The 20,407-nt window shown below is 44.5% G+C and overlaps 2 protein-coding genes across 9 annotated transcripts; one reads left to right on the forward strand and one right to left on the reverse strand.

Moving 5' to 3' along the window:
- The first annotated feature begins 782 nt into the window (after window positions 1-782).
- On the forward strand, window positions 783-9,417 carry fntb (farnesyltransferase, CAAX box, subunit beta). Its single transcript, XM_030109665.1, has 12 exons — window positions 783-1,005; window positions 2,565-2,629; window positions 5,310-5,382; window positions 5,792-5,883; window positions 6,504-6,650; window positions 6,761-6,844; window positions 7,188-7,274; window positions 7,363-7,492; window positions 7,849-7,981; window positions 8,084-8,195; window positions 8,303-8,417; window positions 9,003-9,417. Exons 1-12 carry the CDS (start codon window positions 913-915, stop codon window positions 9,144-9,146), a joined length of 1,275 nt encoding a protein of 424 aa, XP_029965525.1. The 5' UTR covers window positions 783-912; the 3' UTR covers window positions 9,147-9,417.
- Window positions 9,418-9,571: 154 nt separating this feature from the next.
- On the reverse strand, window positions 9,572-19,456 carry max (myc associated factor X). 8 transcript variants are annotated; one of them, XM_030109668.1, is made up of 5 exons: window positions 19,292-19,456; window positions 18,986-19,012; window positions 12,307-12,432; window positions 11,133-11,256; window positions 9,572-11,052 (listed from the first exon to the last, which is right to left on the reverse strand). In XM_030109668.1, the coding sequence occupies exons 1-5, from the start codon at window positions 19,325-19,327 to the stop codon at window positions 10,865-10,867; spliced, it is 501 nt and encodes a 166-aa protein (XP_029965528.1). In that variant the 5' UTR covers window positions 19,328-19,456; the 3' UTR covers window positions 9,572-10,864. The 8 variants fall into 8 exon arrangements, with proteins under 8 accessions (XP_029965528.1, XP_029965531.1, XP_029965529.1 ...); XM_030109671.1 differs by having other exon boundaries at window positions 12,325-12,432; window positions 19,292-19,455; XM_030109669.1 differs by having other exon boundaries at window positions 11,133-11,271; window positions 12,325-12,432; window positions 19,292-19,455.
- Between the last annotated feature and the right edge of the window lie 951 nt (window positions 19,457-20,407).

The following is a 20,407-nucleotide window of genomic DNA, read 5'->3' on the forward strand; positions in this document are numbered from 1 at the left end:
AGACCAGACCAGAGCTTCCCAAGACCAAGATTTTAAACACACTGAAAGTTAAGTCAAAACCAGAATTTTGAAAAAGTGGTCTTGAGACCAAGACTATTACCGAATACAGCAACGCTAGAGCTGAGGGAGATTCCAATTCATTCAAATATTAGTGTTCATGGTAAGTCTGATTCTGTGTTGACAACAACTTCAACACTGTTTCGTGATTACACAACCACATCACAACAATATCTAAAAAATATAATATCTATGCAAAAAATGTCTACTTTTATGAAGGGGAAAAGGGGACTTGTTTTAGGGGCTTCTCAGTGAAGAAGTGGAACAGTGGTTAATGCTCTTGGCTGCTAGTTCAAATACCATCCAGCTTGCACTGTTGTGTTGTGTTCTGCATATGGAAATGTGAAAGTATAAATTACCAACTTTCTACAGTTTTCTTTTCTTTAAAGGTGGTAGTTGGGGGTGGGGATATTGTCAGTAACAATTCGGAGTTCTTATTTTAATCCAGTAAATCAGGTTTTTTTCCTCGCCTCTTTTCAACGTCTTATTTTGAAGATTCGATTGCAACACTTCCGGTAGTTTCACTGATTGAATTTAAATTCCTCACACTGCACTCATTACCTCTATCAGCTATGAAATGAGGTAAACTCAAATCAATCACATGATTCATAGATTTAAAATAAAAAAATAAGAGCTCTAAATTTTTTTTATCAAAATAATCCCAGCACGCTGTCTCGCGCTACAGTGAGCGACAGAGATTGGCTGAAGTTTGTCCCTCTGCCGACGCCGTAGCGGGCGTGCACGCAGTTTCCTTCAATCTCCAACAGAAAGTGAGCCAAAGTACCAAAACAAACCGGGTCAGCACAGCATCCCTGCGGGGCTCCACATCACCTCTCATCCCCACTCACCACCACCATGGACGGCGTGCCTCTGCGCTGCTTCTCGGAGGACCACTCCGAGGAGATGTTCGTGGACGACGGCGTGGAGACGGTGACTTCAGTGGAGCAGGTGAGCCGCAGATTAGCTCCGTTAGCCCGACGCGGCTAAAACGTTAGCTGCCCTCTCCCGGGATTCAAGCCGCGGTCAAGATCAACTCGGATCCACATTGTGTTTTATTCACTCGCGATTGGCGAGGAGAGTGGCCGGATGGTGTTCGGGCGGCGGTTCGGTGGCAGTTTTCCAAGTTAGCAAACTTTAGCCCAGTGACAGCTAGCTTCGCACCTTAATGAGATTAAGTTAGACTCTGCTGCTCGGAGACTGGACTCCAGTATAAATCTGTTTTCAACCAGTCTAACGGTTTGCGTCTGATTCTGGAATAAATACGGAATTTAAGAGAAACTTAATTTGCGTTTTCTGGTTTTTTTTTCCACCTCTTCATGCTGCACGAGCGTGTTGGGCAGTTACACCAAAGCCTTTTAACGATGGCTTAAACCTGCTTTCAGATTAGTGACACCTTACTGTCACCGTAAAAGTCCTTAAAAAGACACTTTACTGCATTTATTATATGTAGACAACTGGGTTAAATGAGTTAATATATTTTTATATATATCTTTTTTTTTTTTTTTTTTTTACATTTGGCCTGCAGTAAACCTTTTATCAAACCAGGTTATATCTCAGCAGGATCATGCAGAAGAAAGTCATGTTGTTGTTGTTTTTTTTTTTTTCAAAAGTCTTCAGTTGTTATGAATGTAAGCATCCAGAAAAAAAGACATTTTGTTGAGTTTTTATTTTCACCATCATAGTAAACCTTCATCAAGTCAACCCCCGCTCATATTAAACGTCTCAAATGTTTGCTGTGTTTTCTGAGGGTAAAATCACCTTAAATCTCAGTTTCTGTGTTGAAGAGAATGATCACTCTATTTAATTCTTGTGTAGTCTACGATATCTCAAATCCAATTTGAAACCACTACCCGGGTTGGATCTGGATTGGATTATCTGGGAGAGACTAGTGATCTATCAGCAAGTGATTTATCAGATTAGCAACACCTTGATTCTGTTTGGGTGGATGGAGAAAAACATTGCTTTTATATATCCATGCGCTTGTAGGCAATCATAGGAGAAGGCATGTTGAAATTGATGAGTTACACTTTAGTTAATGAACCTGTCAGTAAAGTTTGAGCTGTAGAGCAATTTGTTATGAGTTCTTCAGGAAAGTCTGCTCTCTGCAACTAGATATAAAAACTACATGCACGTATTAATTGAATATGTATTCAAGCCACACGTGTGGGAAATGTCAGCATATCTTTATTCAGCTTTATTCATGTTGATTCTTGGTTTTATTTTTTGATTAAAGGCAAACTTTCATACCATTATGATAGATTGATAAAATGTCTGAAGTTGCAAACAACCCACGCAGATAATATTGATAGTAATTATTAGTGCACACTCAGTTGTATACAGAGCAGCAGTGTGTGGAGTGTGAGTGACTTTATATTTCAGAGTTTTGAATCAGTAAACAAATCTGATCTTTGCTCTGCTCTCAGCTGCTGATGAGTTTTTTTTTTTCTTCAGCTCAGGGTGAGACTCACAAAGACTCTTCACGCTCTCCTCTTTTTCTCTCCGAACAGAAAAAAGTGGAGCACAGCATCGAGGAAGTCATCAATGTTTACAAGCAAATACACAGCTTACCACAGTAAGTAACTGTCAGGGTTAGAGGCTCTTTTACGTAACAGCAGCAGTGCTGTTTTATTTTATTTTATTTTATTTTACACGACAGACCAGGCGACTGCAGGTTAAAAGATCTAATTGGATCTGTGTTACGCTGCGCTGTCTGATGCTGTGAATCGTTTTGTGTTCATGGACGTCCTTGAAGCTGCTGGAAGTCTTTGTGGTTCTTGACAATGATAGATTGAAGCTCAGAGTTGCTTTCAAGATAAAAAAAAAAAAAGTCTCCTATTCATTCCTAACTGTTAGGCTTTAACTCCTATCCAGCTGCTGCCTGCCTCTCCTCATAACCATAACTCCTGAACGTTTTATGACCTCTTAAAAAAAATAAGAAATTAGACAAATGGTACTTAATATGAGCATCCAATCACAGAGAAGATTCAGCAATGTGTTGTACTGTAATAATAAAGAACTGGAAAATCATGGAAGTTGAAGTCACAATCAAAAAAGGAGCAGAAGAACAATTTTATGGCCATAAAATCACAATGGAGCTACTCTTCCTTGACATAAAACAGTAAAAATCCATTTGGTTGCTGTAAAGTCAAATACTTGAAACACACACAAAGGACTCCTTCAGGTTTAATCTGGACTTCTGTCTTTTTTTTTTTGTGGTATTTCTCTTGATCATCTCATAGAAAAAGTCAACTTGATTATTATATAACGGTGTCACACACAGCTCAGCATTGAAGTTGATGGACCCCATACATTGACTCCTGACAGTGATGCTGGAGAATAAAACACTGCAGTGTGTATATTTACAGCTGTCGTTTTGGCTTTTTTTCTGTCAAATAACAGCATTTTTAATTTCATATTAACTATATGAAACTATATTTATGATAATTTACAAATGTAGTGAAGGCTTGAAGTTTTCAGAAGGGAATTAAAGCTGCAGTCATTTTTTAAAATTGTGTTGATTTATTGTTTTGCTTATTCTCTCTTAATCTCTCCATTTCTTGTTTTATAGTTGTTTTTTTCCTTTATTTTTTCATTTTCACTCAAACAATTGTCAAAAATAATTGCATTTTTTCAGGAACTTAAAGATTTAACCAGTTTCCAAGCAATTTCATGTTGCATCCAATTAAGTTTATTTTTCATTTTATTAGTTTTTCACTTGGTTTGGGGGATATCTTCTCCAAATTTTCACTCCTTGTGATAAACTATCAGCTTTATTGGCAGCTGACTAAACCAATAAAACGCACAATATCCTCCTGAAGGAGTTTTAAAATAAATTACTTTCGGAGACTTTTGAAACAACGGGAAGTGAATTTCTCACAATAAAGTTTATTTATCTCCATTTCACGAGCGTCAGTGCAGTCAGTCGCTGCATCCCGAGTGCTGAAGTTTTCTGAGACACGGCTTGTTGACGCTTGGAGCCGTCCTCGAACGAATCTGACAGAGAACGACCGAGCAGTTTCCGCTCCTGCCGGAGGAAAACCTTGAGTTCATCTGGTTGTTCTTCACGTGTAAAATCAGCCACTAAAAGCTCTGCAGAAGTTCAAGGCCTTGATGGCGACAAATTGGCATATTACCATTATCACATTAGGATTTTTCTTTCAGCCATACAGAAAATGAGGCTGGTATTATCGTGAGTAATGAACACACTCCTAGTTTGGCCAGTTACTCTCACACTTTTTACTATTACCATCGCTTTTGTTTAAGAAATTTCCGCCAACGCCAGCGTGTGAGTGATGGAAAATGAAGCAGATTTCCTCAGACATGAGTCATTTCCAGTATTGAGGATAATTACGTGAAATCAGGCCACTAAATTGACTGAGCCCCAGTTCTCCAGGTCTAAAAGGGTCGTGTGGTTTTGAACATGCAGTTAATGCATGGGCCACATATTAGCCAATCAGGACCATCTGACGAGCCGTCTCCAGGAACACCGCTCATTGTCCTCCGCTGTTGTTGATCACGAAGGCTAACGGGGACGACGGCTTTTGTCCTGCCGTCCGCTGACATCAGTTCTCCACGAGGCGACTCGTTTCATTCCTGCCGTTAACCCTAACCTGGACATATCCATTGGATACGTGCATACTCGTCTGTGCATATTCATCTATATCTACTTTTAGTTTTTATTCATAGCGACACATTATAAGTGTTGAGATTACAGGTTTGACTCTGCAGCTGGCGCTGCTCTGCTGTTGTGGGCAGACTTGACTTTTTAGCTGCAGAGCGCCGCTCTGCCCCTCTGCTCCCTCCTGATTCGTCCTCGTACCGCAGAACCGCTGCGTTCCAGCCCCCAGCGGGGGGATCGGTGACTAACCCTGTGTAGGTGCAGCGTAATTACACCACGTATGGTGGAGCGGTGGGCGGACGGATGCAGGGGAAGAGAGGGGAGTATCAGTTGTCTTTGACTCACTGACACATAAATGTGTGTGTGTGTGCATAAGAGCAGCTGCAGATGCACGTGAAAGCTGCACACACACTCGCTGGCAGTGAAGAGAGCAGCCTGTAACTAGAGCTGATGGTTATTTTAATGCACAAAAAAGCTTTTCTATCTACTTCACACTGAATTTGTTTTTCTATTGTGCATCATTTGATTATGCAGAATTATTATTAAACTATGGAAATTGCCTGTACGATGTCTCCACTGACATTTTCTGTTGCGTTCCAGCTGCTAATAATCCGTCTCTCTGTTTGCACTTCAGGCCAGCATTGTTGCGGGAACAACATTACCAATATCTCAAGAAGGGCTTACGTCATTTATCAGACGCCTACGAGGTGAAGTACACACTCCATCAATGCAGAAAACACTACTCACCTGTGTGTGTTTGTGTGTGTGTGTAATTTACATGTAGTGTTTCCCTGCATATAACATGAAATGTTCTTTTTTTTTTTTTTTGGGGGGGGGGGGGGGGGGGGGGGGGGGATCTCAGGTGTTTGTTTCTGTGATGGCCTTTTTGAGTGAAGCCCTAAGTTTTTTTTTTTTCAGCCGACTTACAAGAATCGGTGAAAGCAGCATCACACAGAAGCATAAATGCTAAATGTAAAAGTCAGTGGACTGTTTCTGGTTTGCCAGACAGTTTTCTGTCATCTGTGTCTCTGACTGATGTCTCCACGGCTTTCATTGCTATAATTGGTCGTCTGATTCCCGTTGAATCATGTGACGTGTGTGTGTGTGTGTGAGCAGTGTCTGGATGCCAGCAGACCGTGGCTTTGCTTCTGGATCCTTCACAGTCTGGAGCTACTAGAGGAGCCCATTCCTACTACCGTCGCCTCAGAGTGAGACACACACACGAACGCACACACACACTCTTCTCTCAGGATGGAGCCACATCCAGTCCGACTGCTGCCAGGGACTTTTTAATTATTTATTGCTGTTGCGTAATTCTCCTGATCATGGCTGCAGAGCAGATCCCAGACCAGAGGACCTGTTGCTGTGCTCTGTGGACATAATATAGATACCGTTTACACACATGCATTGCATGTTTTTGTGGCCTGTGAGAGGGGGAAAAAAAAAAATTGTGAGTTGCCGTTTCTAACTATAAGGTTTCAGTCGCAGTGGTTTTAATGAGAACGTGAAGCTCCTCTCAGAAGCTTCACAGGCAAACACTTTTTTTTTTTTTTTTTTTTTTCACAGCTTGAAGTCGCCAAACAGCGACTTGTGAAGGGAGCCGCGTGAGTCAGGAGCTCTGCTTTACATAAAGCGACGCCGGCGATAGGGAAAGAGGAGAACCGCACGCCGCCGTCGCCCTGCTTTTTAATTCGAACATCAAGTCGTTAATCATGCTGGAATAATTAATCTGAGCGTCTCCGTGTTTTGTCATCTGACTGTAAGTGTGATTTAAATGACTCATGTATAATCTCTCTCTCTCTCTCTCTCTCTCTCTGTCTCTCTCCAGCGTCTGCCAGTTTCTGTCGCGCTGTCAAAGCCCCACGGGGGGTTTCGCCGGGGGCCCGGGGCAACACGCCCACCTGGCTCCCACCTACGCCGCCGTCAACGCCCTCTGCATCATCGGCTCAGAGGAGGCCTATAATATCATCGACAGGTACGACCGCTTCGTCCCAAAACTTCATCCAGAGTCGATATTGTATTAAATTTGCAGCGTTGGCAGTATGTCTTTTTAATTTGCCTGGTATTTCTAACCCCCGTCTTTAGGGAGAAGCTGTTAGACTTCCTGTGGTCAGTGAAGCAGCCTGACGGCTCCTTTGTGATGCACGTTGGAGGCGAGGTCGACGTCAGGTGAGGAAAAACCTCCTCCTCCGCTCTCACTTCCTCTCTGCCGCGGTACAGTGGGTTTGTCCGTGTTTGTTTCTGCGGAGCTTCTTCTTCTTAATAAGCCGCCTTTGAGGTATCGTCTCATGTTTCCACAAAAAGCCTCAAAAGTCAAACTTAGTTTCTTCCCTCCTCGGCGCCTGTTATCGGTTGCCAGCCAATTAGCGGCGAGCTGTCATTATGTATTATTTAAAGTTTCTTTTTCTTCCCACCTCAGACGGGTTCGCTTATCAGTTTCTGCGGCGTGAAAACCAAACCTGAGTGCAGCTGGCTTTGTCTCGACTTCTCAACTTGTGGATTCTGGTTTCAGGAGCGCGTACTGTGCAGCCTCGGTGGCGTCGCTCACCAACATCCTCACACCGCGACTGTTTGAAGACACGATCAGCTGGATCCTCAGGTAGAGGAGGAGACCCGGACTGAAAAGCGTGGCCAGAGGCTTTTTTTTTTGTCTTGTCGCCGACTCACCCATCCTCGCTGCTTTCCAGGTGTCAGAACTGGGAGGGCGGTCTGAGCGGGGTCCCGGGCCTGGAGGCCCACGGCGGCTACACCTTCTGCGGCACGGCGGCGCTCGTCATCCTGGGCAAGGAGCACATGCTGGATCTCAAAGCCCTGCTGGTGAGCAAAACGGGATATGGAACGCCGGCCGAGTTTGACCTCTGAGGCGTCCCGGGTCGCCGCCTGTGCAACCTACCAAAGAGAAGAGGGAATTCTGTTCCTTTTCAAGCTTTTTTTTTTTTTTTTTTTTCCAGTCTTCCTCAGTTATGTAACACTTTTTCACAAACATGTTGTTTCCAGCTCATCAGTCTGTCCTGCATCAAGCTTTTACAGGATGAGTCAGTCCGAGAGAATAAATTCATCATTAATGCTCAGGGGAAAAAAAGAAAAAAAAGCCTCACGTGGACGGCAGCTCTCTGGTTCTCTACCTTTGCGGATCCATTCACTTCTTTTCCTCCCTCTTGCCGGCTCCTCAGCGGTGGGTGGTCAGCAGGCAGATGCGGTTCGAGGGGGGCTTCCAGGGCCGCTGCAATAAGCTGGTGGACGGGTGCTACTCTTTCTGGCAAGCTGGACTCTTGCCACTCCTCCACAGAGCCTTATTCAAAGAAGGTGCGGCTTAATTCAGCTCCGAGGTCCTAATCTTCAGCCCAAAGTTTCCACTGAATAATGCAGCATTTATTTTTCTTAACCGAAGCAGTGTTGTGGTTGCAGGAGAGACGGAGCTGAGTCGGCAGCGGTGGATGTTTGAGCAGCAGGCCCTGCAGGAGTACATCCTCCTGTGCTGTCAGAACCCCACCGGGGGGCTTCTGGACAAACCTGGCAAGTCAGTACCTCGCCATCTGCTCTCTCTCACACACACACACACGCTGCGCAGTCAAACGGGCTTCACGTGGTCTCACTCGCACCCGTGCCGTCTTCCCTGCGTTCCAGATCGAGAGATTTCTACCACACGTGTTACTGCCTGAGCGGCCTCTCCGTCGCGCAGCACTTCTGGAACCTGGACCTCCATCACGAGCGGGTCCTCAGCAGGGAGGAGAACCGGCTGGTGAGGAGCAGACGCCGCCGCACGTTAATCCAGAAATGAGTGGATCAAGTTTAGTGAGGGAGGAAGAAATCGGGGACGTTTCCTCATTTTCGGCTCCGCTGTAGAAAAACACTAAAGATTAATCAGGCGTGAAGCTTTTCGTCTGAGCTAGATCTTTCTCAGACAGCTGCAGAATGAAGGAAGTGATCGCAGTAAATGGCACGTGGAGACATGAGCGGTGGTTGTTGGTTTTATTTCCTGTCATGTTACTGGTAGCGGCGGCGGAGTGAAGCTGCTGGAAACGAGTGAGCTTCAGAGGCAGGAGCTCTGCAGCTAATCATGTTAAATGTCCAACTAAACCTGCAAAGGGCTGAAGCGTCTCTGTTTCAACAAGGAAGTGATCTGCCAACAAGAAACATCAGCCGGCGTGCAGCAGTGGATGGTAGCAGCAGCTCGCTGTAATAGGGAAAGTACGATTCCACCCACCGCCGAGGAGAAACTGGGTCACTGCAGCTCATTAAATGAATATGAGGAAGAACAACAGAGCAGCGTTTCAACCAAAAAATAATCAGACATAACTGATCTCCCTCTCTCTCTCTCTCCCAGGCTCCAACTCATCCAGTTTACAACATTTGTCCGGAGAAGGTAGCTCAGGCTCTGCAGCACTTCCACCGGCTGCCCGTCCCCTCAGGCGACCGGGCGTCGGACCCTCACCCAGCAGCAGCAGCAGCAGCGGACCCCCAGTCCTAGTCGGCCTTGGCTCAAAGGTCACTGTGTGCGAATTAGCCAACTCTGGGAACCGGACTCGAACCAGAGAACCGGGTCAGTTCTGAGGTGGACCAGCCCAGCAGCAACAGGCGGCGGTGGAGCTCAACAGTTCAGTGTGTGGGCAGCTTCACATCGGCTGATTTTATTTTATTTTATTTTTGCTTGTATCGCCCGTTTTCAGTCTCCGCAATAAAAATGGAACTTTTAAGGTTTCATTACGGCGCAAGTTAATAAAAGTTTATACAGCAGTCGACATTCTGGGGATGGCTTTTTCATTCACTTCATGAGTGATGGGAATCTTTCCATAACAGACTCCTGCTGGCGGTCGTGACAAACCAGAAAAACCTGAAGTGGCGAGAGAGAGAGAGACGGAGGGGGGTAAATGGAGAAACCACAGGGAGAGCGTTAAAGGATAAAATAGTTTATTTTATAGTTTCATAGTAAAGGTAGGCCTCAACTTGCAAGACAATTGTTGGCAGTATGTACAACATACTTGTAATTTCCATGGAATGGAATCAGACAAAAAAGACCTACTACACTAATTATATCCTCCTAAATGGAATTAAAATGGAAACAATATACATACACACACGTTTCCTAGACACAGAATGCCTCCTTTTTTTTTCCCGTGGGGATGGGGGGGGTGGGGTGGGGGGTTCAGCAACAATATATAGATTTTTTTTTTTTTTTTTTACCGTGTAAAGCACAACACATCAACAGGGATTCATTCGAGAGCTACCGATTGACATTCAATACGTATTTCAAACCCTTAAACTACATGTGACAAATTGGCATTTCCCCATGACTGGTGTGATTACTACAAAATGCATAACATAGTTTTGAAACATCCAATCAAATTCTTTTTTTTTTTTTGTCTTCCATATAATATATAAAATGAGATGCTTAGACGTTTTCAGCCACCTAAAGTCATTCACTACCTCAAGCTGAAGGACAAAATACGATACGAGTTCAGGAATATTCTCCTTCGACACATCAATTTCATTTTGACAGTTTGAATTTTGTGGTAACGAGTGTGTGTGTGTCTGTGTGTGTGTGGGGGGCAGAAAAACGCCTGTGATCCTTGTGGGCCTGAGGCGGGGTTTTCACTTCAATAACGTCTGCTCAGAGCAGCTTCACATTCTTCACTGGAAAATAGTGAGCTACAAATGTTTCGGTCTGTCTTTATTTCAGAAAGGAAAACGTTTTCAGGACAATTCATCGCGGCGCGTGTGTGTGTGTCAGTCCTAAACGGGTTTTCTTCTTTATCAAGAAAAAAACAAACAAAAAAAAACAAAAAACAAAAATATAATATAGCAGTGCTTAAAAGAGTACACCTGGCCCCGTCCCTCTGTGGAGGAGGGGCTTTACTGAGGGTACAAAAAAAAGCATCGAGTCCTGAAGGAGCCAAGCTGCCTCTTTTTGGGTTCACGATTGTAGATGATGTTCAAGGAGGGAGGGAGCCGAAAGTAAAGCGAGGGGGGAGGAGGAGGAGGAGGGGGGGACCCTGAAGCTCTCGAGGTGGACCGAGGCGGTCGTCTGTACTTCCCACTCTCCTGCTGACGGAGGTCGGCGGGGTCACGAGTCTCCGGTGTGACCCCAGGAGAGCGGGCGAGGACGGAGGAAGCGAGAGGGAGGGGAGGGGTTAGGAGGGTTGGGGTCTCTCGGCCTCCCTCCCTCCCTCCCAGACTTCAGTCGGCGCTCTAGCTGGCCTCCACGCGCAGCTTCTTCCTGTTGGGCGGCTCCTCGGGCTCCGACTCGGAGCTGGAGTCCGAGCCGCCGTCGAACGCCGACACGGCGCTGCCTTTGGGGTTGGTGTACAGGCTGCTGTCGGAGGAGGAGTAGCTGGACTGGAGCTGGGCCGAGCCCTTCACCTTCTCCAGAGCGCGCACTGCGAGACCAGGATGAGACAGACCCGTCAGTATCGCCACAGAGACGTGAAGAATGGCGGCGGGCGGCGCGGCGGGTCACCTTGTTGTTCGAGCAGAGCGTTCTGCCTCTTCAAGTCGTCGATGTCCTGCTGGTGTGTGTAGTTTTTTCGCCTCATGTATTGGATGTACTCTGTGGCTTTGTCTAGGATTTGAGCTCGAGACGCCTGTTTGGTAGACTGCTGTTAGTGACACATGCAAAAATTGAAGCAATGACGCAAGTATACAGAGTCTTTGTCACATTTTAAATAAAAAACACACACAAACAAACATTGCTGCTCCTGTAATCCTGCCTTCACGCACACTGTTTCTCTGTACAGCTCGCCTCCTCTGAACCTCTCGTAGCCTTCTCGCACTCCTGTTTGACGTCTACAGATGAGGCTGCGGCTCCGACGCCTTACTGCCAGAGAGCACTGCTGGCTGCCAGCGGACGGGCCGCAAATGCTGCGGCGCCGCTCCGGACTCAAGTCCAGGAGCGACCGGGACATCCAGTGCTGTCCACAATGATGGAAACTAATGAACTACGGTCAGGAGTAATGTGAAGACTGGAACTACAGACTGACGCTCAATAACCATCGAGGATATCGATCCGACTTTAACACATTTACTTCTTACACTGATTACTTAAACATTTTTAACTGGATGAAATCTATCAAAGGTCTTAAGACGGGGAGACCAAAGTCATCAGATGAAAAAAAATGGAGTGATCCTCCAAGACTTGACAGATATTTTTAAATATTGAGTCTTTTCAACACAATAAAGGACTGCTGAGCCCCAATATTCACCACTCCTGCTCCAGTCTGCACACAGCCTGGGAAAAGCTTTACATGATCAAAACCGGCAAGAAGCATCAATCTGCTGCGCTCACTACTCTGCCAAGTCCACTGCTCTCTCGGTCTGCCCGGTTAGCGCACACACCATAAATGTGCACAATGTCCATGTCAAAACAGGAAGAGAGCAACAAAATTTCCTCATAATAACTTCCTGACGCTGGTCCAAGTATTTAGGCTGCATCGGAGCCAATCTGCACTCCTCCGCCATCTGTCCTGCTCTCGGCGCCGCCCGCCGTTTCCCTCCACACGACATCCCTGACTCCACCTCGTGAGCAGAAAGTCCCTCAACGCATCGAGCTGAAAACTGCACTTGAGCATCTCAACAACACGGAAAACACAGAACATGAATGTGTGAGTATTTGGGGTGTTTCTGTGGGGACTTACAGGCTGAGCTTTACCAACCTTTTCTCCCTGCAGGGCGGGCACCGAGTCCCGGAGGCTGTGAAAGCTGTCTTTGATGTGGTCCCTACGTTTGCGCTCCAGCGCATTGTGGTGTGCCCGTTTGTCTGCCTGCAATGACAAGAGTCACAAGGCCTTCAGCCGGGCGGCGGAGCAGTGTGGGGGAGTGGACCGCGGGGGTCCGGCCGCCTCGGGGCGCGGCCCGCACGGACGGCGCCACTGCTGGGAAAAGCCGCTCCGCTTTGAGGACGTACGGGGGGAAACTCACACTGAACTGAATGCAACAGCATCAAGAACCACTTGTTTTTTTTAAGACACATTAAACCACTAAACTGACTCAAATGCTCTCGACCAAATTGAATGTGGTTAAACAGTATTAACAACTTTGTATTTTAACCTTAAAAAAAATTAAAAAATTCTACTTGCTGACAGCTGACAGCCTGAGGAGCTTCTCCATCCATTATTCAGGCCAGTGTCAGATTGATACACAACGCACGCCATCTTGGAAATCATACTCATTACAGATAGTACCACCATTATTAAAAGGACAATAAATATTTGATATGGTTGGCGAGGCTGCGCTAAATCTCTTCTGATATCGAGCGTCCTGCGACACCGGACATCCTTCAACAGCCAAGTTTGATAATCAAGTTGAAAAAATAAACAAAAAGGTTTCTTTCTGTGGAACGGCTGCGAAGAACACAGCGTGCTATAATCTTCAGTAGGCTTGATAATCGAGGACAATTCACAAAAACTGTCCTTGTAAAGTTCAAACTGCTGAAATGAAACATCCTCAGTTCATGATTCCTTACAGCATCTTTACCGCCCGAGGAAGCTCAAGAACTGAGATCAAACTACACAAGAAACACCCACGAAATGAAGCGTCATATTTGAGTTATCTCTCAAGTTCAACTATCTTTACACCAACGAATCACCAAACGCAGCGGCCTGAGCGTGGAGACACTTCCAGGTGTCAATGTGACTAGAAGTCAATTCCTGGTAAAGACGGAGGCTTTGGCAGGCACGGCGGTGACCTCTGCTGACCTCCCATTAAAAGGACATAAACTGACTGAGGCCGTTTTTCTTCCACACGTCCTCCTTTACGGCGACCCCGGTGACCCCCCTCCCCGGTGTATTTATGCCCCTTCGTCTCTGCGGGAGGACACAGGAGGAGTCGCCTTTCGCGCTGGTGAGAAGGGTCAAAGTCAAAGACACGGCTGTCATTCAGACGGAGGGTGAGGTGAAGGAACTATGAGAGCAGCAGACGATCCTGGCTCGGGATTACCGGGAGCGAATTAAACGGCAGGACGGCCAACAATGGCCTCATGAATCATGGATGAGCCAAGGTGTTGTCACAGCTTTCTTATTTAAATCTTCAGAGTTCAGACGATAAAGACGTGCAGATGGGCCACGTTTTACACTCAAATACAGGGTTTCTGCAGTAAACAGCCACTCAAATTTAAAGCTTCACAATGGCTTCTGCTGTGCTGTAAAGTTTTTCTGTGAAAGATGATTTTCATATGAAAAAATTATCAAATGTTTTTTTTTTTAATGATTTGTTTAAATGCCATTGAGAGCTTTAATTTTCACAAAATTTAATGAGCCTAAATGCCTCATAGAAACCCTGAATTAAAAGCTACTCTACATAATCAACCAAGTCATCACTACACCGAACGCCAGCTGGAGGGAAACTTGAAAACAGGTTGTAAAATTCAACCTCTTCGTTTGCATTGCTTAACGTACAAGATGGCCACCCTCATCACATGACCGGAGTCATGTGGGCAGGAGATCTGGTGTCGGACCTGTTTTGTTTTTTAGGCCAAACCATCATGGCGTCCAATCAAATCACTATCTGGACTAATCCATGCTGTCAGCAGACGTTAAGCCCGACACCAAATCAGAGAGCGTCCAGCTTCCACAAAGCAAAGACTTGAGCGTTATCAGAACTGTTTTCATTATTTATCATTGCCTCAGCGCTGCTCACGTCCAATCAGCAAGGCTTTGATAAAACACACGCCCAGGACTACGAGTGCTGACGGCTCCACGTGCGACGGCGCCGCCTCGGGCAGATGGGAGGACAAACTGAAGGTCATGTGAGCTCCAATCATCTGACTCAGTTTGTCCACAGATCGCAGCGGAAACCAACGAGTCCCCGGCGGAGGTGAAGCGCAGGTTAAAACAAGCCTCCGCTGCTTCATGAGTTCACTGGGAGGAACGGAGTGTGACTGTAATCAAACGGCCTGATCGAGGAGGCGATACAAAGAACTGCAAGTCAGACCTCAAACAACCCAAGTGTTTTTGGGACGAAGGTAAACGTCCGACAAAAAACACAAATATTCATTTAACGCCGCCCACGCTGTTTGTCTCGTGATTCCTTCAGACAGCTGCTGTGGAGGAAATACCACGCAGCAACCTGAAGAGACAAATCCAGCGGGACACTGTGCGTATGATCCACAGCGAGGCGTGACTCCTCTGCCTCCATTGACCCCGGCACAAACAAAACATGACTGCTGCTGATGGTATGTGCAATTACTAGTCTGGCGGTGGTTTTCACGCGGATGATTTCAGAGGAAAGGAAGGAGGGTCGGCGAGTACGCGATCAGATCCTCACTGAGCAACACCGACATATCACTGAAAGCTTTGGCATCTTCACAACGACCGTTTTCATTTTCTGTATCGAGTAAATGCGATGACGTTCAACATTCGAAGTATTTCAGATATGTGTGTGTGCATCAAACAGAAACTGGATCTTGGGTGTGTGTTCACACCTGGTAGGCTACTTCGCCTCATCAATCTTTCAAAAGGGGAATGAGATCCACGGATGAGCTCAAACGTGTTTCTTCTACTTGTAATAATGATTTATTAAAGGTATACAAATGACAAAACTGCCAAGAGTTACCATGCAGTGATCTGGACATGGTGGCTGAGATTAGACTGTCCAAATCAATACTAAACTGATAAAATTGATATATGTTTCAATGCACCATGAATATCATGCGAGTTTGACCTTTGATCAGTCTCACAGTACTGTACGTTACGTATGACAGATGTGCTCAGGGCTCCGGCAGCGAGAAGCGATCTGAACTAACAAGGTTACGCCAGGTCACCTGATCCATTTCAGTCAGATAGGGACGATGTACTGCCGAGTGTTTCTATTGCACCATGTCACACTGGGTTTCAACGCATCTGTGTTGTTAAGCAAGCCAAACTGAATCTTTTGAAAGTAGTTACTCGATTTAAAGGAAGAGGAGAGTGTTTCTCTTTAACGGCAAAGTAAATGCACGTTTCCACTAGAATGTGAGGATAAAATAAAATCCAAAACATTTGCTACAGTTTTGTAACATATCAGCCATCCAGAATAAAAGATTCAAAGGGCTCCTCAACGATAAACTGGAATTTTCATGAGTTGGCAGGAACACGTCTCTCGTTCTCCGTGAATGTTTTCAGATGGCCACGATCTCGGCTTGTGAGGGTTCACACATATTAAATACTGCTCAATGTGCTCAGACATGTTGTGCTGCCTCTTTAGCTGCGTGCTAAGCAAACCACACACACACACACACACACACACACACACACACACACACACACACACACACACACACACACACACACACACAAAACAGGTGTCCAATTACACGAGCGCAACCACTATCAGCTCATCATAAAACCGATACCTTCTGCTGTCTGAGGACATGCCGGCCGGAGCGGCTGCCTCTGCGCTGTTCATACCTGGCCGGGGAGTGTTACATAAGAGCTCCAGGTGCTGAGAGGAAGAGCTGCTGCTGCTGCTGCTTCCCGGCTACCGTCTCACATTCTCCACATTAGCGTCTCCATGTCTGTCAGGCTGGTGGAGGACGAGGAAACACCAATAAACCAGACGCTTCAGCACGCCAATGAGGCTACTTTTAGCAAATTAGCAAGTATGACGGAAAGAACTTGGCCTTCACGTTAAAAAAAAGTAGTTATTTCACTATAAAAGAGTCTTGAGCAGTTTTTTTTTTTTTTTGTAACAGAATGAGCCCCTCAAACTCTCATGTCAAGTACTCCTTTTTTAGCTCAATATCTGAATGACTTCCTATTTATCGTCACATCATTAGATCATATTAACTGCTATTGGGTTAGATGAAGAAAAAAAAGCACAGCTTTTCTGATGCCAGTTGGATGCTTTAGGGTTTTTTTGCAAAAGAAAAAAGAGAAAAAAAACATGGCAATTACCCTCTCCTCTCTGTCTAAAGATTAAATGCAAAATATCTTTCAGATATTTGTTGATTTTTTTAATTAAGTGTATTTAAAGACCAGTGTGACCAATGCAGACTGCCTGTGATCCCTTCGGCCAATTACATGTTCTACAATTATCCTAAAATTAAGCAGCAAACTAAAATATGCCTCTAATGTCTACACTGGCAACTCTTTAAAATCCTGACATGCTGAAAAGATTTATATTCATACCACAACTGACATGACATGGTGAGGTGTCCCTCCTCACTATCCAGCCGGACAGCGTCAGTCAACGTCTTATCTAACCTTCTGAGATTTATCTGCAAACAACAGACTCCCTGCATGTCCCCGTGTGCCTCTGTGCAGACACCACTACAAAGGTTCAAAACGCACATAAGGATGGATCATTACGGACCAGTTTTTATTAACTATTGTACTCACATTCGCTGTGGATAATTAGCATAAAATATAACTGTCAAATGCTGAAGGAAATTTGAGTAATTTCTTGGCTTTACTGACGGGGAACAATTACATCCCATTGTAAGATGTATATACACGGACACATGACTTTGGGTGCAATGACACCCAAGATCAATACATTTTGTCAATCTGACATAGCTATCTTGCTTTTGTCCTGAAAAATTGCTTTACCTTTACTACCTTTTTTTTTTAATAAGACTTTAAACACCTAACTTTTTGTAGAATCCTTCATCTGGCTCAAATATTGATGATGTTCAATTATTGCATTTTACAGTCTGAACATACCTTTTACCACAGTCCTGCCGAATACTCCCTCTCAAAGTTTCCAGATTGTAATTTTATTAGTCGAAAATATTTTTGAGATAAGAGGTAAAAGATTTGTGAACCATGTTATGGACACTAATCAAATTATAATTGCAAGCTTTAACCTGGTGATAATAAAGTTGTGCAACCACTGTATAGTTTTACAGATTCACTTCTGACTAACATTCATAAACCATCAATATGAACAAAATTTGGAAACATTACAAACTACTGCTGGAGAAAAAGTTCACACGTTGGAACAATCTAAAACCACAGAATCCAGCTATCATTGTACAGCTGCACATGAGCTAAAAATGCAACATGCAGCAATGTTTCCAAGTATTGTTCTAATCTGATTTGTGATAAATATAAAAAAATAAATTGTTAATTTGTTCCCATTCTAGTTTTTGAACAGTTTTCTAGCCACCAGATATGAAATTAAACTGTCAATTGATACGTTACTCAGGCACTTACTGAGATTGAAACATTAATTTTATTTATGAATACATTTACACAGGCATGAAACATTCATATTTAGTCTTTTGTGATCTGTATAACTGCACATGTTGATCACAATTGCAATATATTGTGCAGTCTTACATTATTCTCTCACTCCTGGACTATATAGCCATTTTGTTTAGATGTTTTCTACACTTTCTTTAGATTTATTTATATGTGTGCATATTGGGTAACCAAAACAATTTTTCCAAACTGAATATTATAGCAGTTATGAACCAGATTATTAAGAACATAAAAAAGAGGGAGCGTTCTGCAGGGAACTGACACAAATATTCCATATGAACATTAATAATCCCTGATGTACGAGTGAAAATAACACTGAGTGGTAAATTCGATTATGTGAGAGGTGGAGAGACTGTGCAGGAACTAAAAGTCGTGCAGGGTGTTTTTCTCTCTGCTGCTCCTCCTGGATGAGATGCAGCTATACGTCATTCACTTAGCCTGCCAGCCACGGAGCTGCCTGGAGAGAGAAGATGGCTCTAATCACCGGCTGCAATACAGGAAAACATCCCTGCTGCACCTCTTCCTGACACGAAGCCGCGTCCGAGATGCAGCAGGCGCGGCTGCCGCTCCTCGCCTCGCCTCCATCAACGCCGCCACCACGGAGGCACAATAAAAACTACAATCCACGCAGCCTCTCCACTCGAGGTGACCTAGATGTGTGGTTTTAATGCAGGACCCGATCATGAGCGGAATCCCCGCGGTGTGAAGTGAACCGAGGGAGAGGAGACAACGGAGTTCTGAAATAACCGGAAAAAATAACCCAAAAGAAGAAGCCTTTGAAGGGAGATAGAGCTTTGGTCTAAATATAGATGTCGTGTCGCCGTGTCCCTATGGTCCTGTACACACAGGATGGGGGGATACCCTGCAATGCACGACCAACACGTACGCCGAGGCACGATCACTGTGACATACATGAGCCTCGGTTGGAAAATAGCTGGAAAAATATTAATGTTCATCACAAATTAAGTTGCCTATGTTCAAGCGCTCAAGCACAACTATCATGCCGTATAATTTTACCAACCTCGATACCACAATGTTACCCATTTATCCAACAAAAAAAAAGGTCAAAGTGTGGCAAAGAAATCAACTTTGAAACATGTTTTTCGACCGTGGACAAATCCCCCCCAGCATTACGCACCACAGAGTGATATCTCGGTGATTCTTCCTGCAAAAAAAACAGAACAAAAAGTACAATTGTAGCCAGAATTGTCCAGCAAGTCTCATAGTTTCGCTGAAGTCACTATATGAATAAAACAACTTAGCATGCTAGCGATGCAGTGAAAGCTGGCGTTTCTTACACATTAACATCAATCCGGACAGAAAATACTTATTGGAGCAGAGCTAGCAGCTTATGGGGCGCTAACGCTAGCTGAGCGGCTAGTCAGAGCTAAATCCTCACTTTGCAAATAACGTCCGGAGAGAGGCGGAGAGCTGCTATACTCACGTCACTGTCGACTTCGATGTCATCGTTATCACTCATTCTGCGGCAGAATAGTTTGGTTTAAAGGGACGGGCGGCTAAAAAAACACCATTTAGCACCGAGAGGCGCTGCTACAGACGGACAGCTTGAAGCTAGTAGCGGCTCACGTTCTGTTTGGACAGACCCAACCGTCTCCACGTGACTGCGCTCCACACACACGGCCGCTGACGCGCGTCGCGCACGCGCTGCGACCAGGTGGCTTCTGGGAAGTGTAGTCGTGCAAGCCCGGGCTGTCGGCATATAAATTAGAAAATCCACGCTTTCAAAAACTTTTATTTCCAAGAATATTTCTAATAAAATGTTTTCACCGTATTAAAAATTACAATCATCGCATAGGTAGTTGAGTATATCTCATATACAGACATATATTTATTAAAAAAACTACAACATCCGCTAGTCATCGAGATCGTCGGCAACGCCACGGAGGCTTTTCCGTTATGATGCATTGTGGGAATTGTAGTTTCAATACTATTGAACGCCAAAAAGCTAAATAAGGCCACGGAGGAGACTGAATGATATCAAGAAACATAAAATAACACACATTTAGGGACATTTATATAAAGCTACAGATATATACAACAATCAAGACATTTCAAACATTTAAGAACTGCTATTGTTTGTATTTTTACTCTCCCATTTTCTTAAAATCATGCAAACAAGAAGGAGAACATGCAAACTGTACGGAAATGCCCAGCCAGTTTTTGAACTCATGGCCTTCTCACTGTGACAGGAGAGTGCTAACCACTGTGCTTATATAATTTAAAAAAAGCATAGATGTCCTTGTCTTTACTTTCATCAAACTTAAGGATTCTGATGCATAATAACCATGAATTGTTTTTTCCATACAGTCTCTTTATTGAAACAAACATAACAGGAATGCAAATTAAAGGGAAACATGGATATACTTATCATTTTTTCCACATTGGTAAAGAAAGAATTACACTTTTGAGTGGTATCGGTTGATGAGATATGTTCTGATGTTTTCCAAAATTTAAATAACTGGCTATATTAAGCCAGAAGCTGTAGGTCGGACGTGAAACAGTGGGAGCAGTGTCTGAAATTCAATGAAGAGGAATACAC

This window comes from Salarias fasciatus, chromosome 15 (assembly GCF_902148845.1).
Source record: "Salarias fasciatus chromosome 15, fSalaFa1.1, whole genome shotgun sequence".
NCBI classification, from domain to species: Eukaryota; Metazoa; Chordata; class Actinopteri; order Blenniiformes; family Blenniidae; genus Salarias; species Salarias fasciatus.

Bases quoted from the DNA above. Each gene is read 5' to 3' on its own strand.
- fntb (XM_030109665.1), top strand. From the start codon at position 913: ATGGACGGCGTGCCTCTGCGCTGCTTCTCGGAGGACCACTCCGAGGAG. The intron at 1,006-2,564 runs GTGAGCCGCAGA...CTCTCCGAACAG, and splicing joins CGGTGACTTCAGTGGAGCAG to AAAAAAGTGGAGCACAGCAT. The intron at 8,418-9,002 runs GTGAGGAGCAGA...TCTCTCTCCCAG, and splicing joins GCAGGGAGGAGAACCGGCTG to GCTCCAACTCATCCAGTTTA.
- max (XM_030109667.1), bottom strand. From the start codon at position 19,327: ATGAGTGATAACGATGACATCGAAGTCGACAGTGAC. The intron at 12,433-18,985 runs GTGCGTAATGCT...TTGTCATTGCAG, and splicing joins CACCGAGATATCACTCTGTG to GCAGACAAACGGGCACACCA. The intron at 11,272-12,306 runs GTAAGTCCCCAC...TGTCACTAACAG, and splicing joins AGGTTGGTAAAGCTCAGCCT to CAGTCTACCAAACAGGCGTC.